This window comes from Nothobranchius furzeri, chromosome 6 (assembly GCF_043380555.1).
Source record: "Nothobranchius furzeri strain GRZ-AD chromosome 6, NfurGRZ-RIMD1, whole genome shotgun sequence".
Classification (NCBI taxonomy): domain Eukaryota; kingdom Metazoa; phylum Chordata; class Actinopteri; order Cyprinodontiformes; family Nothobranchiidae; genus Nothobranchius; species Nothobranchius furzeri.
Window position 1 is genome coordinate 68,838,689 of NC_091746.1, and position 25,332 is coordinate 68,864,020.

Below are 25,332 nucleotides of genomic sequence, written 5' to 3' on the forward strand. Positions count from 1 at the left end.
AATCAGTGGTCCGTGGGTCATGAACACACCTCTTCTTTGTAAGTCGCTTTTGATAAAAGCCAAATACACAACCATAAACACACACCAGGAAAGGAAATCTCCCTCTTCCCAATAACACAGTCATTTCATGCACAAGTCCCAATAACCCACAAACGAGGTGGAAGCGTAACTCACTGTTGTTTTATTTGTGATGATTGTTGTCGTGGTCCCTCCACCAATGGTGATCACCTTCTGGTCAATTTCTGAGCCAGCTTCCAGGTCGACCCTCGCCCCTGCTCCCAAGTCCAGCTCACCCCCAGTGCCGATGCTGCTGATGGTGATGCGTTGAGTGGTGTCCCTGCCGGGTGCGGGCGTGGCCTCGTCGTAATAGTTACCATAGGCGTCATAGTCATCGTAACTAGTGGTCTCTTCTCGGTAGGTGTCCTCTTTTCCAGCGCCAGTCACTGAGGATCCACGAGATGAGCTGGATGATGAGCTGGATGATGAGCTGGATGATGAGCTGGATGATGAGCTGGTGGAGACAGAACTGGAGCCAGCAGCATCAGAACGACCTCTTACGACTTCTTCTACTGTGGTCACAGTGCCATCACCTGTCACCTGTAATGTCCAAAGGATGCTGTTACTAAATGTTCTAGGGGGTTTAATCTAAATATTACTTTTCTTTTCTACTCTCTTCTGTTTTTGGCCTAATTCAGGGGTGGATTTAGGACTGAAGAAGATCCGGGGCTTAAAACACACACACACACGCGCGCGCACACATGCACACACACGTGACACGTACTAGTCAACATCATATATGTCTTGTACCACATAATGTTTAATCTGAAGCTACATATTAAGCATTTTCAGGGCAGAGTATTGTTCCTGTTAGTGTTTAGTGTGAGATGATAGTAAATATTCCCTTTCTTTCTCCAACAACTTTACCTGATAGTAAGCTAACTTTAGGCAAACCAGCAGCACAACAAATATTTTCAAATTAGACTCACAAACCTGAGTCAGCACCAGTCTCATCAAAGCTGGGGTTCTTTCATGTTACTTTTGGTCTAAAAAACGTCCTTATGTCCATCGTCACTCATGCGTTTCAGGCAGAGACTGCAGAAGAAGCCGGCTGCTGAAGGGCTTCTTCTTCAGTGGTGGAGGCTCAGGCAGGCTGTATACAAACTACTGCCAGCTGCTCCCTCTCTGTTGGACTTTGGTACTGCATGTTACTTCCGCGATTTAGATCTGGGGCTTTCCATGAAACATCCAGGGCTTCAGCCCAAGTAGCCGGGCCTAACGCCGCCCCTGGCCTAATTTAAATGGATAGTTTGGCCTATTTGAAGCGTAGTTCAGCGTAGTAGTTATAAATACTTATACTGTTACGTTACTGGCGGCACGCCAAGAAATACAGTTTATGTTTGATTTCAATTTTGCGTAAAATAGCTATTTTTGCCAAAACAATAAAAGAATTTCCTGCTGGATTAATTCTTGGACTTTTTATCGTCTGATACGTACGCTTGCAATAATTCATTAAATGACGTGCAAATTTCTGTTTGATGCGAAATAAAGTATGACGTATACTTCTGAAGATTGCTGCAACTGGATCAGCGATTAGTTTATCAGTCTAGAGCTTTTTTCTCCGAACAAAGGCCATTCAGGAAGCTTTTTTTCCAACAGGTTAAATAGAAAATATGTTTGTTGAGACATGGAAATGACAAAAATGTCACTTTTACGGACCAGCTTACCTTGACGTCTTTTGCGATAGTCTCGGTTTCAGCTGTCGACTCAAAGGGCTTTCCTTCATTGTCGTCATAATAAGGGTATTCATAATAGTACTGCTCCTACAAAAAAACAATACACTGACACTAAAAAGGTGTGACAGACAGAGATAACAATCCACAATTAACAAGATGATGTTTTAAAAATATGATCCACGGCTGGCTGGCTGGCTGGCCATCAATCAGATCCCTGCAGGAGTGCTTTCTCCTTGCAAACACTTCCCGCTGTAGCTCCCTGCTCTAACTTGCAGCACCTGAATAACTAATTACTTTTTCACAGCTTTCCTAATGAGTCTGTCATTTGTTTCCAGAAAGGACGGGGGGAAATCAGCGTGTGTGCACCCTGTAGGCCCCAGGCAAAGTGATAGGTCAAGAAGGTGAGCTACAGCACACGGTGCAGAAAGGCGAGCGTTGTTTCTGAGCGTTACTGACTAACTGAACCGCCTGATAATCCTGTTCCTCTCACTCAGCATTTTCTCTGGCAAGACTGTGGTTCTCTTGCGTGAGCCAAGAGGCGCTATGTTAGCAATGGAACCAACAGGAATCTGATTTAAAGTGTTGGAAACAACTGCAGAAAAAGACTGAGGTCAGCCAGAGGATTGGTACCTGGTTGTTTACAATATTATTGAAACAAATCCATCAAATTCACCTCAAGAAGTAATAGTGAGCAGCCGCAGGTTCACGGAGCTGTGGTAAAAAGTGAAATGAACATCTGAAGTCAACTCACATAGTTGTCGACTTTGGGGTCCTGATTTTGTGGCTGTTCCGGCGCTGCCACTTCACAATCATGACTGTAGTGCTCACAGTAGTCATAGGCAGCACGGTGGTCTGCTACAATCATTAGCTGCTGGATGTCTCCCTGGAAACAACAAAAAAGGGACATTCAGATCAGTCACGAGGTTCAGTGGAAACAGCTCAGAATCTTGTTTGTGTTTCACCAAAAACTAGAAGCAGAGGTAAGAGTGTGACACTGGGGGGGGGGGGGGGGGGGGGGGGGTAAGGATTTAAACATGTGATACAGCACCGCTCCAGAACAGGCAGTCCTGAAACTGGGTCAAGCTGAGGATGACTAATCACTGAGGAACGCTGTCCCGAGTCCAAGAGTGTTGTTCCGCTTGAGACCGTACAACAGAAGGGCTTAAATCAAGAGGCGAAGGGAAGAGAGTCACACAAGCACAGACTCACAGAGGGAGTGTGTTTTAGGATGAACGACTTTAAACACAACGTGTGCGCACGGATCTGCGTGGCGCATGGAGTTTCTGAGCTGATCAGCACCGAGCTTAAAAGATAAGCAGGAAAAAAACGAAAGTTGGAGCAGACATGGGAGAAAAGAGAACCGAACAAGGGAGAGATGGAGAAAGAGACATGAGAGAATGTGAGAGAGGGAGGGAGAGAGAGAAAATGGAAGAGAGGGAGAGAGGAAGAGAGAGAGGGAGAGAGCGAGAGAGAGATGGAGAAAGAAAGGGGAGAGAGGGAGAGACACGGGGGGGTGAGTTAGAGAGAGAGACACAGAGGGAGGGGGAGACAGAGAGAGAAGAGAGAGACAGAGATGGAGAGAGAGACACGGGGGGGGGGGGTTAGAGACACAGAGGAAGAGAGGGAGAGAGAGTGACAGAGAGACAGAGAGAGAGACACGGGGGGGAGGGAGTTAGAGACACAGAGGAAGAGAGGGAGAGAGAGAGAGAGAGAGAGAGAGAGAGAGAGTGACAGAGAGACAGAGAGAGAGACATGGGGGGGAGGGAGTTAGAGACACAGAGGAAGAGAGGGAGAGAGACAGAGGGAGGGAGAGAGAGAGAGAGAGAGAGAGAGAGAGAGAGAGAGAGAGAGAGAGGGAGGGAGAGAGAGGGAGGCTCAGAAGGATCCCCAGGCTACATCGGCAGCTGGGTGTGTTCGCCACATGTTCTCCAAAAGAATGCACTAAAACGCTGTTCTGCATCTATCCAAACACGTCCTGATCTCACTTCCAAACCCGGTGATGTCATGCCACATCCATCAATTGCGGAGTCAACATCACTGAAACAACCATATTTTTACAGTGCAGAGGGAATCATGAAGCAACACCAAGGGGAAAAGAGGTTTAGATTATGTCCAAGAGCCAAACGTCTGAAATCCCACAACACGTTCTCCCAGCTGAAGCTCAACAAGCAGAGCTTTATTTTTTTATGTTTTCTTGGATTTGTGGTCTAACCAGCGACTATCCTCTCAGGGGCTCCACTCCTGCTGTTTTAGTGAAACATACCACACTAAAGTCGTGGTTAGATCCTTTAATAAACTTAACAAGATGATGCTTCCTGCCTGTGGGGTCCACAGTGGATTCAGGAAAACTAATCCTTTCCTCCAAAACTAAAGAGCAAGATAAACTATAACAAACAAAACATTGAGAAACTGGAAGATTTACCATCGTTTTTATTTCCTTTACATATCAAAAATATGATCTGAGTGTTGCTCCATCTCAGCAGAGGGCTGCAAAGAGTCCTATTTCTTGTAAATCAATGTAAAATGCCAGCATTGATCATAAAGATGCAGCTAAAACAACCCAGAATCTTTAACCCTAGCCAGAGTCTCGCGCTTATGCCTGACTAAATATGCTGCTAGGATTTTATCCTCCACAATGTCATCTCATTTTTCCCCCAAGCACAAATAAAAAGATCTAAAATGATCAAAAGCAGACGTGCAATAAGAAATGTGAAAGCACATGGTTCAGATTTATGGACTATTAGCTGTTTAATGACAGTACGCTGCAGGAAAATCCCTAAAGTTTCCTCCTTCAGTTCCTCCTTCAGTTCTTGAACTCATCAATGACTCTTCCTCCCTTAATGTGTGTGAGATCTCTAAAACACTTTTTTTTTTACTCTTCTTACAACAAACATCAACACATATTAATATTATCTGGCATGCATTTTCATCTCTATCCTGTTTATTTGTCACTTGTGTGTCTGACTCTTGTGGAGAAACGTTGAAACTGCAAACCTGTCTGTCTGAAGTTGGTTTGTAAGTGGGACTGAAGTTGGCCTCCAGTTAAACCACGTGCCACAGCTGTGCTGAAGAGGATGATGGCTGTCGAGTGTTTGAAATGGGGTCACACTCAATAAGAAACAAGCCTCCAGCACAACAAAACAGTCCGATGCTGCAACTGCTTTCTATTCAGAATCCATCCATGTGCCTTTTTTCTTTTTTCTCCCACTTTTCTTTTGCTTCATCTCCCAGAGCGGCCAGAGGAATGTCAGGGTAGATTATCCCAACTGGTGAGAGCCTAAATTCCGCGAGATGAGATGATTCATCACACACCTCAAATTTAATAAGAACGCTCTCAAAGCATCATGGGAGAATGTGGCTAATGATGTGTGACGTGTACACAAAGAGAGAGGGAGTTGTTATAAAAGGGAAAATGCTGTTAGAGGAGCCTGACTAAGGAGAGAGGAGGGATGATGCCCGCATCCGATGCTGTTAACTCTATTACCAGCATAGCAGCACTAATGTGGTACGAGTTCGCCACAGAACAAACTATTTGTGTTATCATCAGTAGAAATATTAGCACATCGTTGGGTATCTGTGATTGCTAGACACCAAACTCAGACCTGGTAGATACAGAACCCTTGAAGGCAACAAGAAAACTTCCCAGGAGTAAACGAAAAGATTATAAGCACACAACTAAGTGTGGTAGGTAATCTCCACTACACCTGTGTAGGTGTAAAATATTGAAAGAGCCGAGAAATGGTCTGGATAATGGCTGCAATCTATCATGTAGGACCATCAGGTAGGTATGCATTTCTAGACTACACCTTCATGACATCTGATCCTCGACAATTACAGCTGTGCATCTCTGGTCTATGTGATAAATGATCTGATTCATTAAAGACACACTAGCAGCTAAATCTGAATTAATGGGATTAATCCTTTGATCGTGCTACAACAATACAATTCAATATAAATTGAACTGATTGAGATTCAATGGATGGCATTACAGGGAAGCAAAGGAACTAAAGGGCGACTAGGCACTTTTGGCTTGCTTTTAGCACCCCCTAGTGTCCGTTTATTAAAACTGTAAGCAAACCGTATCTCCTTGCAGTGCGTTCGTCTTTCTAACACCTTAATCTAACAGCTTAAACGTCTCCCCAGCCTGCGTTAGGGGCTCGACACATGGGAGGCGACAAACGACCGCGATCAGCGAAATTCGTCGCTGTCGCTTTTATTACCTGACACATGGGAGGCGACACGCGGCAGCGGCCAGCGGCAAAGCCGTCGATGCGTTCTGTTCCATGGCGAAATGGAAACTTCCATTGTTTTGTTTGGCTGTGTCAGGTTGGAGGGAATTAAGGTTATTTAAGCGGTTCAGAGTTAAAAAAGTGGTAGATATGATGTTTCACAAGGTGCTGCTAGAGTTATGTGAAATCTTACTTCTGATTTTACTATATAAAACAATAATAATCAACTTCTCCTCCATATTTGCTCGGAGGTGTACGGAGCATCCTGTCCGCTCATTGGTCAGTGAATGAAACCTCCGTTGATTGGTCCTCGTCCGAGCGACAGCGATGAAAAGTTGAAAATGTTTCAACTTTCTGGGATCGCGTCGCTGGGTCGCCTGTGCACGACACGTGCACGAGCGCAACATTTCACACGCACATTTTTCGCGTTTCGCTTGGTAGGAGGGAGACCCGCGATTATCGCTTTGTCGTGCATGTCTCATTGAAAATGAATGGAGGAGAGGCGATGTCGCCTCCCGTGTGTCGAGCCCATAAGTGTCCACAGGAGCGGTTCATCACCAAATGAAACAAATCAGCTGTGTTCATGACCTAAAACATGCAGGAAATGAGCAGGAAGCAGACTGCAGCACCAGGTATGTCAGCTCTTTTTTTTAAGTCCAACACACCAATTGTAAAGTTGCAAATGCCGTAATCCGGTCTCAGAGGGCAGTGGGGATCTGAGGGACAGACCCTAAAGGGTCTTTTTGGCACATACTGTCTCAGGAAACTGATTTAAAAATATGAAAAAGTTGCAAAGTATCCCTTTAAAGTCCACCTACACGCAAACGTACTCAACCATTTCCTAAAAAACGTGGTGGCTGTGACTGAAACTGGCGGAGAGCTTTCCCTATGACCCGAAGGTCATAGGATCAATCCCCAGGCCACGTGCCAAAGCATGCATGGGCAAAATCCTAAACTCCAGCTTCATGTTGGTGCCCGAAGAAACAAACTTGCTTGCAGTTCTTTCATGTGAACATTAAATGAATCCAATGTTTTCTTATTATTATTATCTTTTTGTGAAAAGATTTGTTTAAGATGTTCCAAAACAGAGAAAACATTTAAAAAAGACACATGGAAAACTCCCCTTTTCCTACTTTTATGCTGCCGTGTGGGTCTGCACCACCTATATAAACACTCCAAACATGAAAAAACGTGTCCATTTGATACTTGTTGTGCCTAAAACAAGCTGTTTCAAAAAGCTCCAGATTGTGACATCACAAAATGAACCACCTCTCATGTGCTTGAGAGCAGCTGCTTCTGGAGGAGCAGCAGATATTATATATTTTCAGCTAATAGGAGCCTGAGCAGGGAATGAGTGGGCGTGGCCAGCTCCAGCTTTGAAACGGCTCATTCTGGAAGGTACTGAAACATCAAGAATAAAACTGCAGAAATCCCTTTAAGTGGGAGGAATTTAGTACATAATATTTCCTAGACACGTTTTGTATAGATCACAGGACTGTTACAACTTAATGAGCATTTTTGAGTTGTTGTGAAAAGCGCTTCATAAAACTTCAGTACTACTACTATTATTATTATTGTTATTATTAATATTATTATTAATAAAAGTCATCATTTGACCTCTTTAAATTAATGTAGACATTATTGTTTTAGAAGACTGTACATCAAACAGCTAAAAGTATCAGAAAATGTAATATGTTTGCATGAATCAGAAAGATAAAGCCCAAATGATTAACAGGAGGCGTTGTACTGGAACCAGCCACCAGGGGGGTGCTGATCAGCTTCTGTGATTCATTCCCATGTCTACAGTAGTCTATATGTCTACAGCTAAGCCCAAATAATTAACCACAATATAATAAAATCATAAACATCATATTAACACATGTGAAACCTATAATTGCGCATGTTCACACACACACACACACACACACACACACACACACACACACACACACACACACACACACACACACACACACACACCTCCACAGCAACACTAGTGTTAATGTCTCGGTGAAGCTGACGCCGCTCCTGAATTCTTGTCTTCGAGTCCGAGCTGCACTTTTCAGCAGCACATATCAATCAAACGACTCTGGTGCCAAACGTTATATAAGCTGCTGTTTTACAGATGCAGCGAGGCCGTAAATATCCCCGTACTGTACTCCGGCTGGTGCCAAATTCCTTATTTTGTATTCTGGTGCTGAGTGGTTGAGTTAGTTCAGAAACCCATTAGAGCGCAAGATTTATTTACTGCATTACTATAAATGGACTTCTCATCGCCAACTGCAACTTCTGCATATGCAGAGTCAGGGATTCAGTAAGCAACAAGGCTGATTATTTAAACCTAACCCTGGCACGGGTAATATCTAGAAGCCTGCAAAGCTCATGAGGCAGATCAAAGCGTGTGGCATAGTTGCTATGCAATGTTACGGTGGGGGTGGGGGGGGGGGGGGGCTGAAATTAAAGCATCACACCCAAAACACATACAATCAGCATTCCTGTAGAACAATAAGAGGATACTTTTTGTTTTTACTCTGAGCATCTTGTCAGAACGTTAGACAATGACTGGGAGGTGAGCATCACCTGAAAATGCTTGATGCTCTTCTGGAAAAGGAAAAATATGTGCATGTTCTTTAAACAAACACACACACACACACACACACACACACACACACACACACACACACACACACACACACACACACTCATCTGTATGTGAAACTCGATCCTGCAGCTAAACCGGAGATGCTATGCTTAAGGGTGCTCTTAAGCTGGTGATAATACTCACATCATCAAGTATGGTAATCCTTGTTGGACTTTCAGGTTGTGTCCAGATGGGGGCAGGAGAGTGCTCTAGTGAGCACGGAGCCAAATATCTGCCTTCATCATCTGGATCGGACCCACAAGCACTCAGAGTGGCCAGAGTTCAATACGTTCCCCCTTCTGAAGGAATGGTTTTTAAATCCCCACGGGAAGTACCCGAGAGGGGGCAGATAAGGCTAACTTGACCATCATTTGGTTTTTATGTAGAAAAGAAACCAAAGCTTTTTTTTTATTTCAGTAAGGGACTAACTCAGATCAGTGTTCAGGGCCAGTACTTGCGCTTAGTAAAGATTACAGAATATGGAGCGAATGCATTTTTCCTGCAGGGTAAGGAAACTGTACGTGGGAGAAGGAATCAACACTGGGAGGTCCAAAGCCGTGCAGTATTTAAAAGGAGAGCTACTTTCACAGCAGTTTTACATGGACACCCAAGAGGGATTGGGGGTGGGAGGGGGAGGGGTTCACTGCCAAACCACACCGGCATAATCCCAACACCTGAAAAATCTCCAGCCAGACCAAAAGAGAAACCCGTCCATACGACACCGTGTTAAGGTCAGCTCGCTATCAATCAGCACGGATACGCCACATAAAGGAGCATTCATTCAGACCTGCACAGTTAGACTCCAAATCATAGAGATTAAAACCTTCAGCAGACATCAGCGATGTTTCCTCCCGCATAGACGTTCTCCTCCAGACTGCAGCAAAATGTCAGCGCTTGAGCCGCTGCCAAGAGCAACAGGCCTGTGTGCCACCAACGCCGGACCACCACACAGAACTTTAACCATTCCCTCACCTGGTTACCGCTCCTCCTTTCTGGACTCGTCCCAGCTGCTCTGTGTCCTGTCCACCAAGCATCCCAGCCCCCCCCCCCCCCCCCCCCGCACAAAGTTCCCTGTTGTGTAAGATCTTAATCCCACATCTCAGAGGATCGGGGCCAGCCGTATTCCCCAATTTTCCGTACGTCTGGGAAAGTGGAAACCAGAGAGGCTCTCTTTGGCGAGGAGATGTCGATTCTAATTGTTTGACTTGGAAATGTGTGGAAATCTAGAGAAAAGTGCTGAGGGCACACTTCAGGGGTTTGCTGACACAGTAAAGGAGTAACACGAGGAGTCGAGGGGGCAGTGAAAGACAAACATCTGACATGAGTTATGGAAATTCTCTTAATTATCCGTGGTGGGAACTCCATCTTTCCTGAAACTGCTGAGGTCTAGCCTGAATGTATGAAAGTAGTGTGTTGTGTCGGTGAAGCGTAACAAATAATTTGAATAAGACAAAGCAGGAAAACCTGATTACTATATTTAGAGAAGGAGAACTCCATAATTCAGCATCGTATTCTTTCACCGTCTAGACCACCATGCACTATGAAGCACTGTAGGCCATATTAGAGGTGAAGTCTAGAACTGGAAAAAAATAAAAAAAGTACCAGATTGACAAGCTAATGGCTAGTACAAGTGGGCCCAAGATGAATCATCCTCATGAAAACAGCTGAACGCTGAGGTGGGGGAGGTTTTTTTTGTTTGTTTTATTCATTGAGAAGCAAACAAGTAATTCTGAATCAAACAAAATGTTCTTAAATTATTTTATTAACTCATTCACTGCCATTGACGACTAAAGTCGTCATTTGCATTTTTTTACTGTTTGAGCATCGGAACGAGCCCCTGCGCTGAGAGAACCAACATCTCAGCCCTGAAGCCGATCTTCATCCGCATACGTCACAGATCACATGATCAGGAAGCAACACATCCATGTGTTAGGAAATCATTTTGGGCCGTTCCTGTAAAAAAAAGTGAGGTGTGAACCGGAAAAGCGTCTGCCGATCACAATTCGACAACGGATTATGAAAGAACGGATAACGCTGGAAACACGTGGCTTCTTCTCGATGTAAGAGGTGAGTCTCCTCTTTGTTTTGGTTGTTTTGGCATCGACATCATGCTAGCGCGCAACGTTCTGTGACTCTTAAAAAAAACTGTAAAAACGGTGAGAAACGCTGGCAGCGAAGGCCGTTAGTGATCAGGAAACGGCTGGCAGTGAATGAGTTAATGATAATTTCTTTTATGTAATGTGAGGAGCGTATAAGGTGGGATGCATATATACATACATATATACATATACATATATATGTATGCATATATGTATATGTATATATGTTCTGTATTTGTATAGCACCTTCTAAGGGTTCTACAACCACCCAAGGCGCTTTACAACATGATCAGTCATCTACCCATTCACACGCTGGTGATGATGAGCTACAATGTAGCTACAGCTGCCCTGGGGCGCACTGACAGAGGCGAGAATGCAAAGCATGGACGCCACCGGTCCCTCCAACCACCACCAGTAGGCAAGGCAGGTTAAGTGTCTTGTCCAGGGACACAGCCGCAGCATTCTATGGCAGGAGCTAGAATTGAACCTACAACCTTCCTATTACCGAACAACCCACTCAACCTCCTGAGCTAGTGCTGTCCGTTTTATGAACCTTTAAACCAGTCAGTTCATTCTTATTTGTATAATTTTATGGTCATCTACAAGCATAAGTAACAAACTGCAGCAGCTATACGCATATCACTATTACTTTGTTTAGACTTTAAACTGAAAATCTTTAATGCAAACCAAACAAACTAAAGGTTTTAGTGGCCGCACTACTAAAGGACAACATTCCTGGACAGGAACGAACCTTAGGAAAACCAAACAGGGCTGTTGAAAGACTGCTCGGGAGTGACGGTGAGGGGTTCACCTGACCTTCAGACTATCAAGCTATCAGCCCACCAGTCCAATAAAGTCTGCAACATTTAGCGCTGGTACCAGACACCCCATAACACCATCAGATGTTCTATGTCCAGGCCCTAGTAGATTAGAGCAATTTGAGCGCCAAAAGGAGAAACTGCTCCGCTCAATAACAGGTGGGTGGTCTCGGCCGACTGCTGTGCACCGTGCACTAAATACCAGTTATGCTGTAAAGAAAAGTGATTCCTCTTTTACCAAAACATGCTGTTTCCGTCTTACATTTCTGAAGCAAAGCAGTGATGAAGGCTCAACCCGGATGAGTCAAATTCCAGTTTTTCTTTAATGGCATTCCGGAACAGCTGAGCTTACTGGTGCTGCTTTTGAGAATTCCGAATCGTGTTTGTCTTTGAAGAGTAGATGCACAGATACAAAAGCAACTGACACAAGATAAAAAAGACAAACAAGAGCAACAAGGAAGGAATGTCATGAAAATCTAACTCAAAGGCATCTTAAGTAGGGGTAGACCAATATATCGATCAGTCACTATATCGGGCCGTTTTTTATATCGGCATCGGCCGATATTTGTCCTTATTAAAGTGATTTTTAAGTCAGAAGCGTCTTCAGGCAGCCCTGTGCTGTTGCAGAATTTAATTTAAAGGCATTTTTATGTTCACCAATAATCTCTGCATAATAAATACTCTAAATTAACTTTATTCAGGTGTCTGATTTTAACACTGAGCAGTGCACAAAGTTAAAGGGACTTTACGGAGTTTTGAATTTTTATGCTCGTGATTGCCCCCTCAGGCCAAAAGCGTAACGGCAGCTTCAATAGTAAACTCGTGCATGGACGTAATTTTCACTTTAGAAGTGGGGGGGACACGGGGGGGGGGGGGGTATCTTTACAGTATGCTCTAATGGGAAACAGGCTTCAACACAAACTGTTGTTTTCCGCTTAGTCCTAGAGCTCAACCATTGTCAGTTTAATATAGCATAATATTGTTTTTGGATGGTAAAAAGTGCAGGGGTCAAAACTTGACTTTGGAAAAGGGGGGGGGGGGACATGCCCCCCATTCCCCCCAAAATTATGTCCATTGGCTCGTGCACGAGTCGTGCATGCTATACGTGCACACTCCTTAACGAAAATAACAGCTGAGACAGTCCCTTGTGTGTGTGTGTGTGTGTGTGTGGGGGGGGGGGGGGGGGGGGTCCAGAGGACAGGAGAACACACAGCTAATTAATTAAATAATTTGGTTCTGTACCTTTCTCTTCAGCACAGCCGACAAAGGTTTATGATGGGTCAGTCCTCCTGCATGCTCAGATCATTCCCTTCCCTTGCTTGAAAAATTGTTCCAAAATGAAAGTTGAACCCACATCTTTTTTATCTGTGAATTCAATGCCGTTCTGCGAGTCTCAAATAAAAATTTGGGCATCTTACTGTAAAAAATATACCATTAATGTAAAAAAGAAACTCTAAATAAACTATGTTCACATCCAGAACCAAACCCAGGTCTTCTGCACAAAAGTCCAATGTTTTACTAGGTGAGCCAAAGCACCAGTGACATCTTCTGTATCTGTAACATTTATATCCTTGATGACAGCTGAAACAACGTTCAAAGAACGGTTCGGAGCGAAAATGGCTATTTTGTTGCTAATTTGTAGGAAATATCTAGAAGAAAGTTCTACAGAGAGTAGCTAAGGGTCCTCAGAAATGTAGCTAGGTTCATCACTAGGCGTTAGGAACAGCGACAAAGTGGCTGAGTTGGCACTACCTCACTCTCTGCTGCTAAAGCTACTGATAGCAAATGCTACGGGCTATGCCTGAGCGTGAACGCGCATGAAGCAGCCTGCTCGACCCGAGCAGCTCTCTTTTTCTGTGATTTTACAGAGAAACAGGCAATCACAGTAAAAATGCCAGGGCTCATTCTACAGGACCAGGGCATTGCAGGAGAATGTATGAAGAAGACATTTATTATTTCTATACATGTTTTGGCTGTCAGACTTCCATTATGCCCCTTTAAGATTTAACAGTTGGTCAAATTCAAAAATTGTGTGCATCAACTGATGTTATTAAATATATTTAAGCATGAAAATAAGGTGGAAAATATCCATGAAAATTGACATAAAAATCATCAGTAAATATCTATCATCAGCTGACCGTGTTTCCTACAGATCAGCGTTGGTATAGGCAACAGAAAAGCCAATATAGGTCAGCCTCTGATGTTAAACCACGTTGTCGTCTGTTTTATCTAATATTTCTAATCCAAACGACTGAAGCGAGCGGTACAATCACTGAGTAGCAGAAAACTGCAGAAAAGTCTGGAGTTACAAATGAGAAAACAGGATGTGAGGAGCTCATCTGGCCGTTACAATATAAATGCTTGTTACGAGCGTCAAGCTGATGTGTTGCACATTTTTACTACTTTTTCCTGGCTCTGACTGAACCACAGCAGCCCCTCGGGTTGCCTCGTCCTAAACGATTCCCAACTGCTCCCCTGCTCTTACTAATCACCCACACACATCACATCTTCAATCTGCCGTTGACCCGACCTCTCTTAGCCTTTTCGCTCAAACGCAACCAGACAGAAGCAGCCGATCAGCCGATACCAAGCAAGCCTCTGGGTGATGTCATGTCCCACGGTCGCTGTTCCGGGACTGGAATCGGAGCAGAGATGTCATTCTTTCCAGAGTGTAACCCAAACTTTCTATTCCACTCAACTGTTCCAGCTTCCCCTCAAACGACCCTTTTCTTGACACCCAAAATGTTCAGACTGTGAGATTAGATAAACATTTCATCGAGTCGCTTGATAAAGAATAAGGACGTTTACATTTTAGCTCAGACAACAACGGCCCGGGGAGAAAAACTGCTGCGTTTGCTCCGTTCCACCTCAGCTGCTTTGATTCACTCACCATCCACTGCTGATTACTTCTGAGTGAGGCAAAGAGGTCCACGTGTCCCTTTTGTGCTCCCTCCAAAACCAACCGCAGCTATTTCACCAAACCCCCGCTGAGAACCAAGGGATGGGCATTCAATTATCTCTGGTGTTTTTCTTTGGCGCTTGTGCTCAGAAGCAGCGGTGCACAGGGACATCAGGAGAAAATGTATAGATCAGGGTTTTTGTTTTCTAACAACACAGTCAGAAATACTTTCAGGCCTCAACCTAGCCAACACTTAGAACGTTCACTGAAGCTAATAGCACCAATTGACAGATTTAACACTATTAGCCACAAATAAGCATTATTGTGCAGAAAAAAATGCCAATCTGCTTGGGTACACATCTTAACACGGCTTTAATTACCTTCCACAGGTCGCTAACCAGTACTATGATAATACCCTAATGTACTTTTAGATGGTAAACTGTTTCTCTGTTACCACATTAACTCTGTCAGACACCAAACCACAAACCACCGCAGAGCACAAGTGCTTCTTATCCTCAGACTTCTGTACAAAAGAAAACAGTCATGGATATTTAACAGGCACGAATAGCTGATGGCCTACACTGCCACTCACTTTGAAACATTGCTCAAAAATTACTATTTCTTTGTTGTTTTGAGGACAACTTAAAACGTCAATGCATAAAAATGAACCTAACCGTTTTCTGACGGGAAACCATGGACGTAATTTTCACTTTAGAAGTGGGGGGGACACGGGGGGGATCTTTACAGTATGTTCTAATGGGAAAGAGGCTTCAACACAAACGGTTGTTTTCTGCTTGGTCCCAGAACTCAACCGGTGTCAATTTAATATAGCGTAATATTGTTTATGGATGGTAAAAAGTGCAGGGGTCAAAACTTGACTTTGGAAAAAGTGGGGGGGACATGTCCCCCCTCCCCGCCCCCAAAAATTACATCCATGCGGGAAACCGTAAACTTTTCAGTCCACACAACGTAAACTGGCTAAAATCCCAATTCTGTTCTTACATGTGCATGCATTGTGTGTGTCAGTGTGTGCATGTGTGTGTGTGTGTTATCATGCTGATCACCTCTTGGTGGTTAATGACTTTGGCAAGAGTCAGCACAAGATCAGCCTAAACTACAAAGAGGGGAAGGGGGGAAAGGCAGTGCTGCCTGAGCATAATTTGGAAACTATGTGGCATATTTTCCATTTTCTGAACGCACTGGAGCCTGCCGTGTCTCCCGACTGGCAGACACACAGCAGGAGAGCTTCAAACGTCACTCACAGGCTGTCTGTCTGCTCCCACAGTCACAGCTGGGCTGTTGCTGCAGCCAGGATGCAGGTTTGAGTCTGGATCACTTCCATTTCCTGTTACATGTGCCAAAATTAAAGCTGTATAAGGGATTTATCAGCAGCTTTGAGGAGAAATAACAGACATAACGGAACAAAAGAAAAACCAAAAGTAACTGTTTGTGTCTCATCAATTAGCTCACAGTCGAGACAGACGTGAACGAACACAATCAGCACGACTTTAAAACCGTTTAAAAGTTGCTTAATTCCTACGGTTTTTTATTAAAGAGATGTTTTTCCCTCATGCCTGTTCTCCAGAACAAGTCGTCTGGTTTTCAACAATTCCTTTTAAGCACTATTTCCCCTGATTGATTAGTTTCTCCTACAGATTAGCAGATAAACTTCAAGGCCTGTAAAGAGACGTGATGTCATTTTTTTTTCTTCCTGCTCCCTCTGAGCAGCAGTGAGGTGAAAGGTCAGCCAAGCTAAGCACCAGCCACATCAGTTTTCTCTGTTACTAATTATTATTTATGGACTAATCCCCCTATTAAACAAGCATCACTTTGGAGGAACACTAACAACTCAGTTCCTCGTGTTCTTTGTGTTTTGGTGTGTATTCCTTACGAGGGTCTCAGTAATGGCCGACAAGATTCACACAAGAATTTCCACGTTAGTTAAAAGGCAGTTCACATCTTTTAAAGTGGGTTTATGTGGAAAAGACATCGCCCATGCTCAGTTTGGAGCAATACAGATTATTTCTGACTCAGCTAACAGCTAGCTTACTGCTGTCTTTAAAAATCCATCTCAAATTAACATGACAGCATAAGTAATGTACACAAATGCATTTAGGTCAAATTAAATACACACATTCAGTTCAGATTTAAAGTGACAACGTGTATTTTCCCTGGCGGTAAGGGGCAGAGCATCTCTAAATCATTGCAAGAAAGCAGTATTTTTGTGTTCGAGTTAAGACCTTACCAACGGAAGGCCATTAGGGTCAAAAGTCCCTGGGAGCACACCCTCAAGCACAATGACAAGCGCATCAGACTCCTTTTCTTCACTGGCAACACAGGGCTGCCAACTCTCACGCACTGAGTGTGAGACACACGCATTTGACCCTCTTCACACACTCTTACGCCACACCTCCAATATCTCACGCTGAACCAGGGAACACATATCGACGTAACACCAGCGCTCCCTAAACGCGCGTCACGCACAGTGCGTAGGCCACTGAGTGGCCAGAGGGGCATCAAGCAATCAGGTTTATGAAAAAAAACCAGAATATATTAATTCTAGCATTAGCTACCGGACAACATGCACACAAACAACACTGAGGTAATCATTTCACTGGTGTTGTTTCACACACAGAATCCCATCTGTGTAATCCAAGCCCACGTGCTTCTCCGCTCTGGCTGAGAGGTGGGCAGAGCGGTGAGCTTCATCTGCAGCTCGTGGGACGGGCTGGCCCAGTTCTCTCTCCCAGAACCATGAGCTGTGGCTGCGCGCACCGCCTAAATGACATGCTTTCATTTTAAAATGCAGCCGCGTCGCCAGCCGATTTTGACGGGTGCGCCGCACACACGTATCATCTGCATGTATGCTCCTCTGACTGGTACAACACCGGCTCACCCGAAAGGGGGGAAAATCCTGGTTCTACTTATATGACATTATTAATGTGAACTCTCCGGGGATTCTTTTAAGCAGAGAGGATGCAGAGCGCTGATCGTTGTTGCACTCCAGGAAGCTCTGTCCTGCGCACCGCCACAGTAACATTCTCAAAGTGTCGCCATGCACCCCAAAAATATTCAGTTAACTCATTCACTGCCAATGCATGTTTTTACTGTGTGGGCGTCGGAACAAGCCCCCGCGCCGTGAGAACAAACATCTCAGCTCTAAAGCCGATCTTCATCCCCATACGTCACACATCACGTGATCAGGAAGCAGAACATCCATGTGTTAGGAGGTCGTTTTGGGCCGCTGCTGTAAAAAAAAGTGAGGCGCGAACCGGAAAAGCTTCTGCCGATCACAATTCAACGGCGGATTATGAAAGAACGGATAACGCTCGAAACGCGCGGATTCTTCCTGATGTAAGAGGTGAGTCTCCGCTTTGTTTTGGTTGTTTTGGCGTCGACATCATCCTAGCGCGCAACGTTCTGTGAATCTTAAAAAAAACAGTAAAAACGGTGAGAAACGCTGGCAGCGAAGGGCTTTACCAATCAGGAAACAGCTGGCAGTGAATGAGTTAATACATGATAGTTTATGTCAGCTCATATACTATCGTGCTTTTTGTCTTTTGTGCCTGATGCGCTGCAGTAGCCTGGCTTGCCAGACTCGTACTCTGTTCAATTCTGCACAGAGAAAGAGTCTAGTAACTCGCCCATACAAATAACCACACCCCCTGAGAATACTAACCGAGCCAATCACCACTGAGCAGAGTACATCTGGTTACTAAAAGGCAGAGAGGCACATGAGAGGCGGGATTAACCATCTCAAAAATAACCAATCAGAAAAAAATGCGGAAATGCCGACTGTACCGCTGTAGCCTTTTAGATGTAGTCAAAATGGCGCCTGGCGATGGCGCTAACATCTTTCATTAGAAGAAAGGCTTTTAGGGGTTCTTTCTGTTGTGTTTTTAAAGACATGTCCGCGGCGAACTCCACTTCAAACGCCATCTTTGTTGTTTATGAGAAACTGAGTGCCGCGGTGTGAGACATACGCTGCTCAGCGCTGATTGGCTCAGTTAGAATTAAACAGAGGACGAGTCTGGCAGGCCAGGCTAGCGCTGCAGAGCGCATCACCTTTCTTGTGCTTCGGTACCACAACGTCTTCCTGCGATGTCCGTGAGGGCGCCCAGGGTTGGTTGGCGTTCCTCCCATAGATATGTATATAAACACGTGTTTATATACATATCTATGGTTCCTCCTACGTCCGTCACAGCAGTGGGTGGAGTTTGAGCCGGTGAGCTTGACCGACTTCCGGGGAGGTTTGTTGAGATGAACGGCTCTCTACAGGGACTCGGCTCTCATCATTCACTCTGAAAACCCGTTCAAAAGATTCGATTCGTTCGTGAACGTCACATCACTAAAAGGGGGAGCAGTTACAGTGCAGAAGGTGCAGCATAAGGAACAATCATTCAAAGGCTAATGAATGCATGAAAGTTTTCAATGTTTTTATTTAAAAGTTGTTTAAAGAGTTATCTGAAAAAAGTTCACAAGCTTTTCAGAGAAACCCACTTCAAAATATCTGAACTAGGGCTGAAACGATTCCTCGAGTACCTCGAATTATTCGAGTACAAACAATCCTCGAGTCAAATTATCTGCCTCGAAGCTTCGTTTAATTCATGTTTAATTAATTCATGGCATAGCAATCGCCCGGGGTCATGTTTCACCCGGACCGAAATAAGTGACGCACATGCATACTGCACTGAATGCACACGCGAGTAGCGAGCGCAACTTAACTTTCTCTTAAGCCATGGCGGAAAACCTGAACCCCGGTGGAGTGCGAAAAAGACACAAAATGTCAAAGGTGTGGGACCATTTTTCACTTCATGAGGCGGAAAACGTCGTCCAGTATAAATACTGTAAAATGGATTTAGCCTACCACAACACCACATCCTCCATGCTGCAACCTGACCAGGAAACATCCACATGTAAATGTCACTTCTGCAAGCGGACTCGGAGCCTCTACAAGATAATGCATTTTAGCCTGTATTTAGTTTCAGCTCACACCGTACGTCTGGTAGCAACACGTCGGACTTAAAATGTGCTAAAAATAGCAGTTTTTACAACACGTCGGACTTTTTACTGTGTTGTTGTTGATGTCCGTTGTCCCTCAGGATTGCTGCAGGAGGACACGGGTATTTATGAGTGGCGGAGGAAAATGAAAGAAAGTAAATAAATGTTGTGTGATCAGTATAATTTGACATAACCACGGCAAACATGCTTTCGACAATCCTTGTTAGCGTGAGACAAAAAAAAGTGTAGAAATTAAAACGAAAGTGCGTTAATAGGGAAACAGCTGGCGAGCCATGTTTGCGCATGCGCCGTGAGCGGTTCTGGTGCTGTTTGGGTCGCAGCCGCTCGCATTTGTTTACTGCAGGGTTTCTCAACCTTTTTCAGCTAAACGCCCCCCAAGTCATGCTGAAATCCCTTACTGCCCACCAATGTCCCATGCAGAGAAACGGAAAGTTTTTTGATACAAAAATCATTTAAAAAAATTCAGCCCTGAGTTTGAAATAGTTTCATACAAATATGTCATTTAAAAAAGTATCATAAAAAAGTGTTTTTAGCTATTAGCAACGAGATATCTTAGGAAGCTATAATCCTCGGTCCAGTAAATTTGAGCTTCGAGCAAACATACTGCTAATGCTACCTCTCTTAGAGTGTCTCTCTTTAATTACCTGAAAATAGTTCAGTTCATTTGAAGCTTTGTCTGGATGCATTTTGGACAAGTGCTCCTTAAGCCGGGAGGGTTTCATTGCTTCGTTTCAAAAAACTTGTTCACAAAGCAGGCACATGGGGAGTTGTGGATTCGTGGGTGAAGGAATAAATCCATACTGAAGGTAGTCCACATTGTACTGTCAACACTTCTTTTTATTCTGAGCCATTGTCTGTTATGAATGTCCTGTATCGCTAGCGTCCACCATTAGCATCTCAGTGCCCCCTTCGAGTAGCTGCCCCCTTCAGTGGCAAAAAACTTTCACCGCCCCTTATATAGTCTGAACGCCCACTAGGGGGCGATACAGCCCCCGTTGAGAAACCTGGTTTACTGTAAAGTAAAGTTGAAGTGCCGAAGTTTTGAAAACTCATTTTGAATAAAATTTGAAGAATAACTGGCAATTGCTTTCTCATTTTAAGAGGTCTTTCATATTTTATAACATGTTATTTGATATAATGGTTTACAAACGCAAAAGAGTAATTTATTAGAGTACTCGATTAATCGATACAAGATTCGATACTCGATTACAAAAATATTCGATAGCTGCAGCCCTAATCTGAACTATTACTTGAAGCTACTTTATGTCTCCTACTGTACCAAACACCGAAAGACTACCTGTCCACTACTTAGATTACAATAAATCAAACATTTCCTGCCTTGAAGGTTTTATGAGCACAAAAGTTCTGGTTTCTAATATTTTAAAGCGTGTAACTGCATGTTTAAAAACCTTTGCCGACAAAAATGCTGCAGCCTGTTCAGACAAAGGATCCAGACAAAAAAACCTCCAGGAGAAATCTACCAGTTGGAGTTATAGCTTTGAGCAGCCACAGTGAAGTCAGAGCTTTGAGACGGCAACATCACACGCCCAGCTGAGCAGAAAACACACACAGCACATTTGGAAAGGGAACACATGGGACGAGGAGTACACTTGTGGACAATGTGGAACATGTGGCATCTAAAATTAAGTTTGATTTGTGATTGTGTGCATGAAGATGAGTGGGTGGCAGAGGGCTGTGGATTAGATGATGGGAACTCCACAACCAGATCTGTACATCATGAAGAGGATGTGGCCACCGCCACAATCCCTTAGTTAATGGAGTGTGTGTGGACGAATGGGCACTGGGGTTCACCGACACTCAGACCAAAGCCACACGCCTCTGCACTGACAGTAAAAGGCCAATTCTACTTTGATTTTATCTCACTTGCTAAAAAATATGAATTAAATGGTCAAATAAGTTTAAAGCAATAGCTCTGATCTCTTCAAATGGTGTGCAGATGAAAATAACAGCTGGATTATCCTTCGTGTTAGGGATTTGGAGATTAGTTATGTCTGAATTGATGAACTAATGGCTAGTAATAAAAACCAAGATGCAAAGTAAATTAATCCCCTCATAAAGCAACTCTAATCTCAAAAATATCACAATGAACGCTAATTCATGAACCTTTCATCTGTTTTACATTTTTCACTTGGTAGATTTTCAACTAAACTCAGAGATTATTTGAAAGCAGGGTTTCAAAAAAAGCACTGGCTGGACATGATGGAGAAGGGTCGGAGACTTTCAGTTATTCGTATTGATAATATGTCAAAATATATGAGATCCACTGTCTAATAACTTAATTATAGTCAAGAAAACTATGTAAATGACATCATATTCTATGTTTTTATACATATTCTAGAAACACTTTGAGCCTAACCTCTTACTGGTCAGAACAGAGTTTGTGATTTATGACCAATATGTTTTCCATATACAAGAAATTGCTTCAAATCTGTTTCATTCACCACCTTAAACAAAAATTAGAGTTACTATAATAAATAAAGGACAAAGTACATTCCCCATTCGTTTTAAATGGAATGCACATTTTTAGTTTTTCTTATCATTTTATCAATACTTATGAAGTGGTCTCCAGTAGGAAGGAATGCCATGGAAGTTGTCTGCTGGGGAAAAAGTGGTGCACCATTTTCAAGAACTAGAAGTGAGCCACATCACAGCTGAGCTTCCGACGGCAGATTTTGGACTCTTATTTCCTGATATTTTGACATCTCGCCTCGGATTGTATAACAGCAACGCAATTCAACCACGGATCTGTTTCCTCTGTAATGTTGATGTTTTATCTCCACAAATGACACAAGCCTGAAGGACTTCTGTGTGGTGGAGATGCTAATGCTAACGTTTAGCTTCTGCTAGCTGAGATGTGCTCTGCTGTTTCCTGGGTGCTAAACCAAAAACAGCCTTCTTCATTGTGAGTCAAGATTGGTGAGTCCATGAATGTGAGTGACAGTGTGATGTAGATCTGTCAGGATCTTCAAATCTTTTTTTTTTTACATTCAAGACCTATAACAACAATCTAGCTGTTAGCTCATCAATCCAGTCGGGAGAAATCTCTAAACGGAGCTTTCTACAACAGGTAAAATATTCATTATTCTCAGGATTTTCCATAAAAACCCACAACCAAACAGATTTTAAAACTATCTGGAATTGGACGTGTCATCACACACAGAATCCACTATAAGCTACAATTTGATAATCTCTAAATAGGAGCAACAGATTACGGTTTACCTCAAAAACTTCTTCATCAAGTATTCTTGTTCCAAACACTATAATTCCTTTAGTATCAATGATGGGGTTAGCGCTTCGGAGCAGCTTCTGGGTGGCCTTCTTTTTACAGTCCAAAATGAGGGTGATGGTGTCCTTGTGTACACTGATGGCCACTCGATGCCACCTGGAATGAGAGGTGAAGTTTGTTCACACGCTTACAGGGTTACACGGTGCTCGATTACAAAGAACGGGCATGCTCGTGGCCCCTTCTGGGTTCATCTGTTCTAATTCAAATGCATCTCACTCGGGTTTCATCTTGTAACTTTGACAAATTGAACAGAAACTTATATCGAGTAGAAAAAAAACAATCCCACAACAGAAGCAAGCCTGTGCATCTGACATGACTCTGATTAGAGGCCAAACATAAAGCAGAGGCGTTCAGCTCACTTTAAAGAGCAAGTCACCCCCAAATAAACTTTTTTTTTTTTTGCTGATAAACTAAATAAACGAGTGTCTAATCATGCTGCAGACACGTCGTCAATAATTTGGCACTTCAGTGCATCTTAGTTAAAATTTAAATATTCTGCCTAAAACTGGCAGTGTTGTGCCATTGTCAGGTAAAAACTCTGCACTGTATTTTAATTTAAATCTGCCACCGCTATTGGCTAAGAGGTATGCTATAATGTAAACTGGAACATTATGATGTCACAATGCTGTCGTGAGCCTGAGTGTGTGTGTATTTGTTAGTGGCTCCGCCCTCTCGGTCTGCCAGGCAACAGCATGTGTTGCATTTTTCAAACATGAAGTGGGAGTGGAGTTAGACTCTGGTAGGGGGTGACTTGCTCTTTAAAGACCAAGTTTGCTGAGAAACCATTTTTATTTATTTTTGAAAATGATCGCTCACTCTGAGTTTAACATGCAGGTTGAACATAACAATAGTCTGCTACCCCTATTTCCTGCATTATTGTCCGGTATAGACGAGGAAACGCTTGGTTCAGAAAAGCCTGACAGATCTACGTCACAACATTTATGGACTCACCCATCCGTCGTTGGTTTAGTGTCTAGGAGAGGGCAGAGAACATCTTAGCTAGTAGAAGCTAACCGCTAGCATTAGCAACTCCACCGTACAGGAGAACTCTTTCAGGCTTGTGGTAAAACATCATCGTTGCAAAGCAAACTGAGTCTGTGGTAGAGTCACGTTGCTGTTAGCTACTTTCTATGTCCTCAAACTGGCGCACCGGAGCTTTTTCTCCCTAGAGAACGACTTACAGGCCTGCTAGTGACTACAGCAAATTGGACTGAAATGTGAGTAAAGTGACCTTTAAAGAGGGCATGTAATTGTTATTTCAATACACCTGGCTGTAGTCTCCAGTATAAATAAATGTCTTGTGAGCCATTCTCTGGAGAAAAAAAGCTCTGGTGCTCCTGTTTCAGGAAGTAGTTGGTGGCAGAGTTTTGGAGTCTTGTTCATTATCATTCATGATATTCAGACATCACCCCTCTGATTGGCTAACAGCAATTTGACTGTTCCGCTGCCTCTGTTGATGTTTTATCTCCACAAATAACACAAGCCTGAAGGAGTGTTGTGAAGTTGGTAATGCTAACGATTAGCAACTACTAGCCCAGACACGCTCTGCTCTCTCCTGACTGCAAAAATCAACACATCCTTCCCCACTGTGAGACAGGATGGGTGAGTCCATGTATGCTAATTAACATATGGACGTAGAGCTGTGCGGGGCATACAGATCTACACAGATCTACAGGTCATGTGACCCAAGTGTTTCTCCGTCTATCTTCTATCACCGGCTAAGGCAGGAAGCCTAACCCTAACCCAGCATCCATATCAAACTCAGCATGACCAATCACACTTCAGAATGAACATTTCTCACTGAGCCTTCTCTTTGAAGTAAAGGAGCACTTACTTTCCATCAGCCAGGTTGACTCCTCTGAAGAGGGGATAGTCTTCTGGACTGGGTTTGCCTGTGTGGTCCTCGTACAGGAACACGGGGGACCGGCCCACTTCCAGACCAAGCTGCTGGATGCCTTGTTCATTGTACACAGACAGCAGGAAGGACTGGCTGCCCTTCTTGGGCTTTACTGTGGCCATGATGGAAAAATCCTCGGGGAAGGCATCACCTGGTGGCACGGGAAGGCAAGTTGGACACAGAGGGAGAAGTTTGTAGGAGCAGCAGTAAACAGTCATCATTGTCATAATTAGTTCAGCAGACTCAAACATCAAAAAGGGATGATGTGTTATTGTAACTCAAACGGGGAATAATCAGCTGAATTTGATAAACTGGTAGAAAGAAAACAAATGAAAGACCAAAATGTAACGAGGGGATTAATCAAATAGAGCCTGGTCAGAGAGAGAGAGAGGAAGTGTGTGTGTGTGTGTGGGTGTGGGGGGAGGGGAGAGACAAGGCAGCACAGGATGAGAAGCTTTAATGACAAAAACATGTGATCCTGGGAGACTTTGTCAAACTATCCGTCAAATTCCTCCCTGCTTCACTCCGAGCTGATGCGTCTAACAGACGGGAACCGAGAAGAGCACTTTCCTCTTTCACAGGAGAAATAATTCAACACACATTTATCTGGAAATAGAAATACCCACCGTATGTTGGTATGTGAACACATGAAAGAAATGAAAAAGATCTGCTAGCCTCCGTCTGCAT

General features: G+C 43.7%; 1 protein-coding gene across 2 annotated transcripts in view; it reads right to left on the reverse strand.

Annotated features, from left to right (window-relative positions):
- The window catches only part of col5a1 (procollagen, type V, alpha 1), a 118,677-nt gene that overhangs the window by 53,814 nt on the left and 39,531 nt on the right, over window positions 1-25,332 (reverse strand). For both annotated transcript variants that reach the window (XM_015943244.3, XM_015943243.3), the window contains exons 3-7: window positions 24,583-24,796; window positions 22,682-22,844; window positions 2,485-2,616; window positions 1,725-1,820; window positions 175-597 (exon numbers count right to left, since the gene is read on the reverse strand). In XM_015943244.3, coding sequence (XP_015798730.3) covers window positions 175-597; window positions 1,725-1,820; window positions 2,485-2,616; window positions 22,682-22,844; window positions 24,583-24,796 — 1,028 coding nt within the window. The remainder of the gene's footprint in view (window positions 1-174; window positions 598-1,724; window positions 1,821-2,484; window positions 2,617-22,681; window positions 22,845-24,582; window positions 24,797-25,332) is intronic.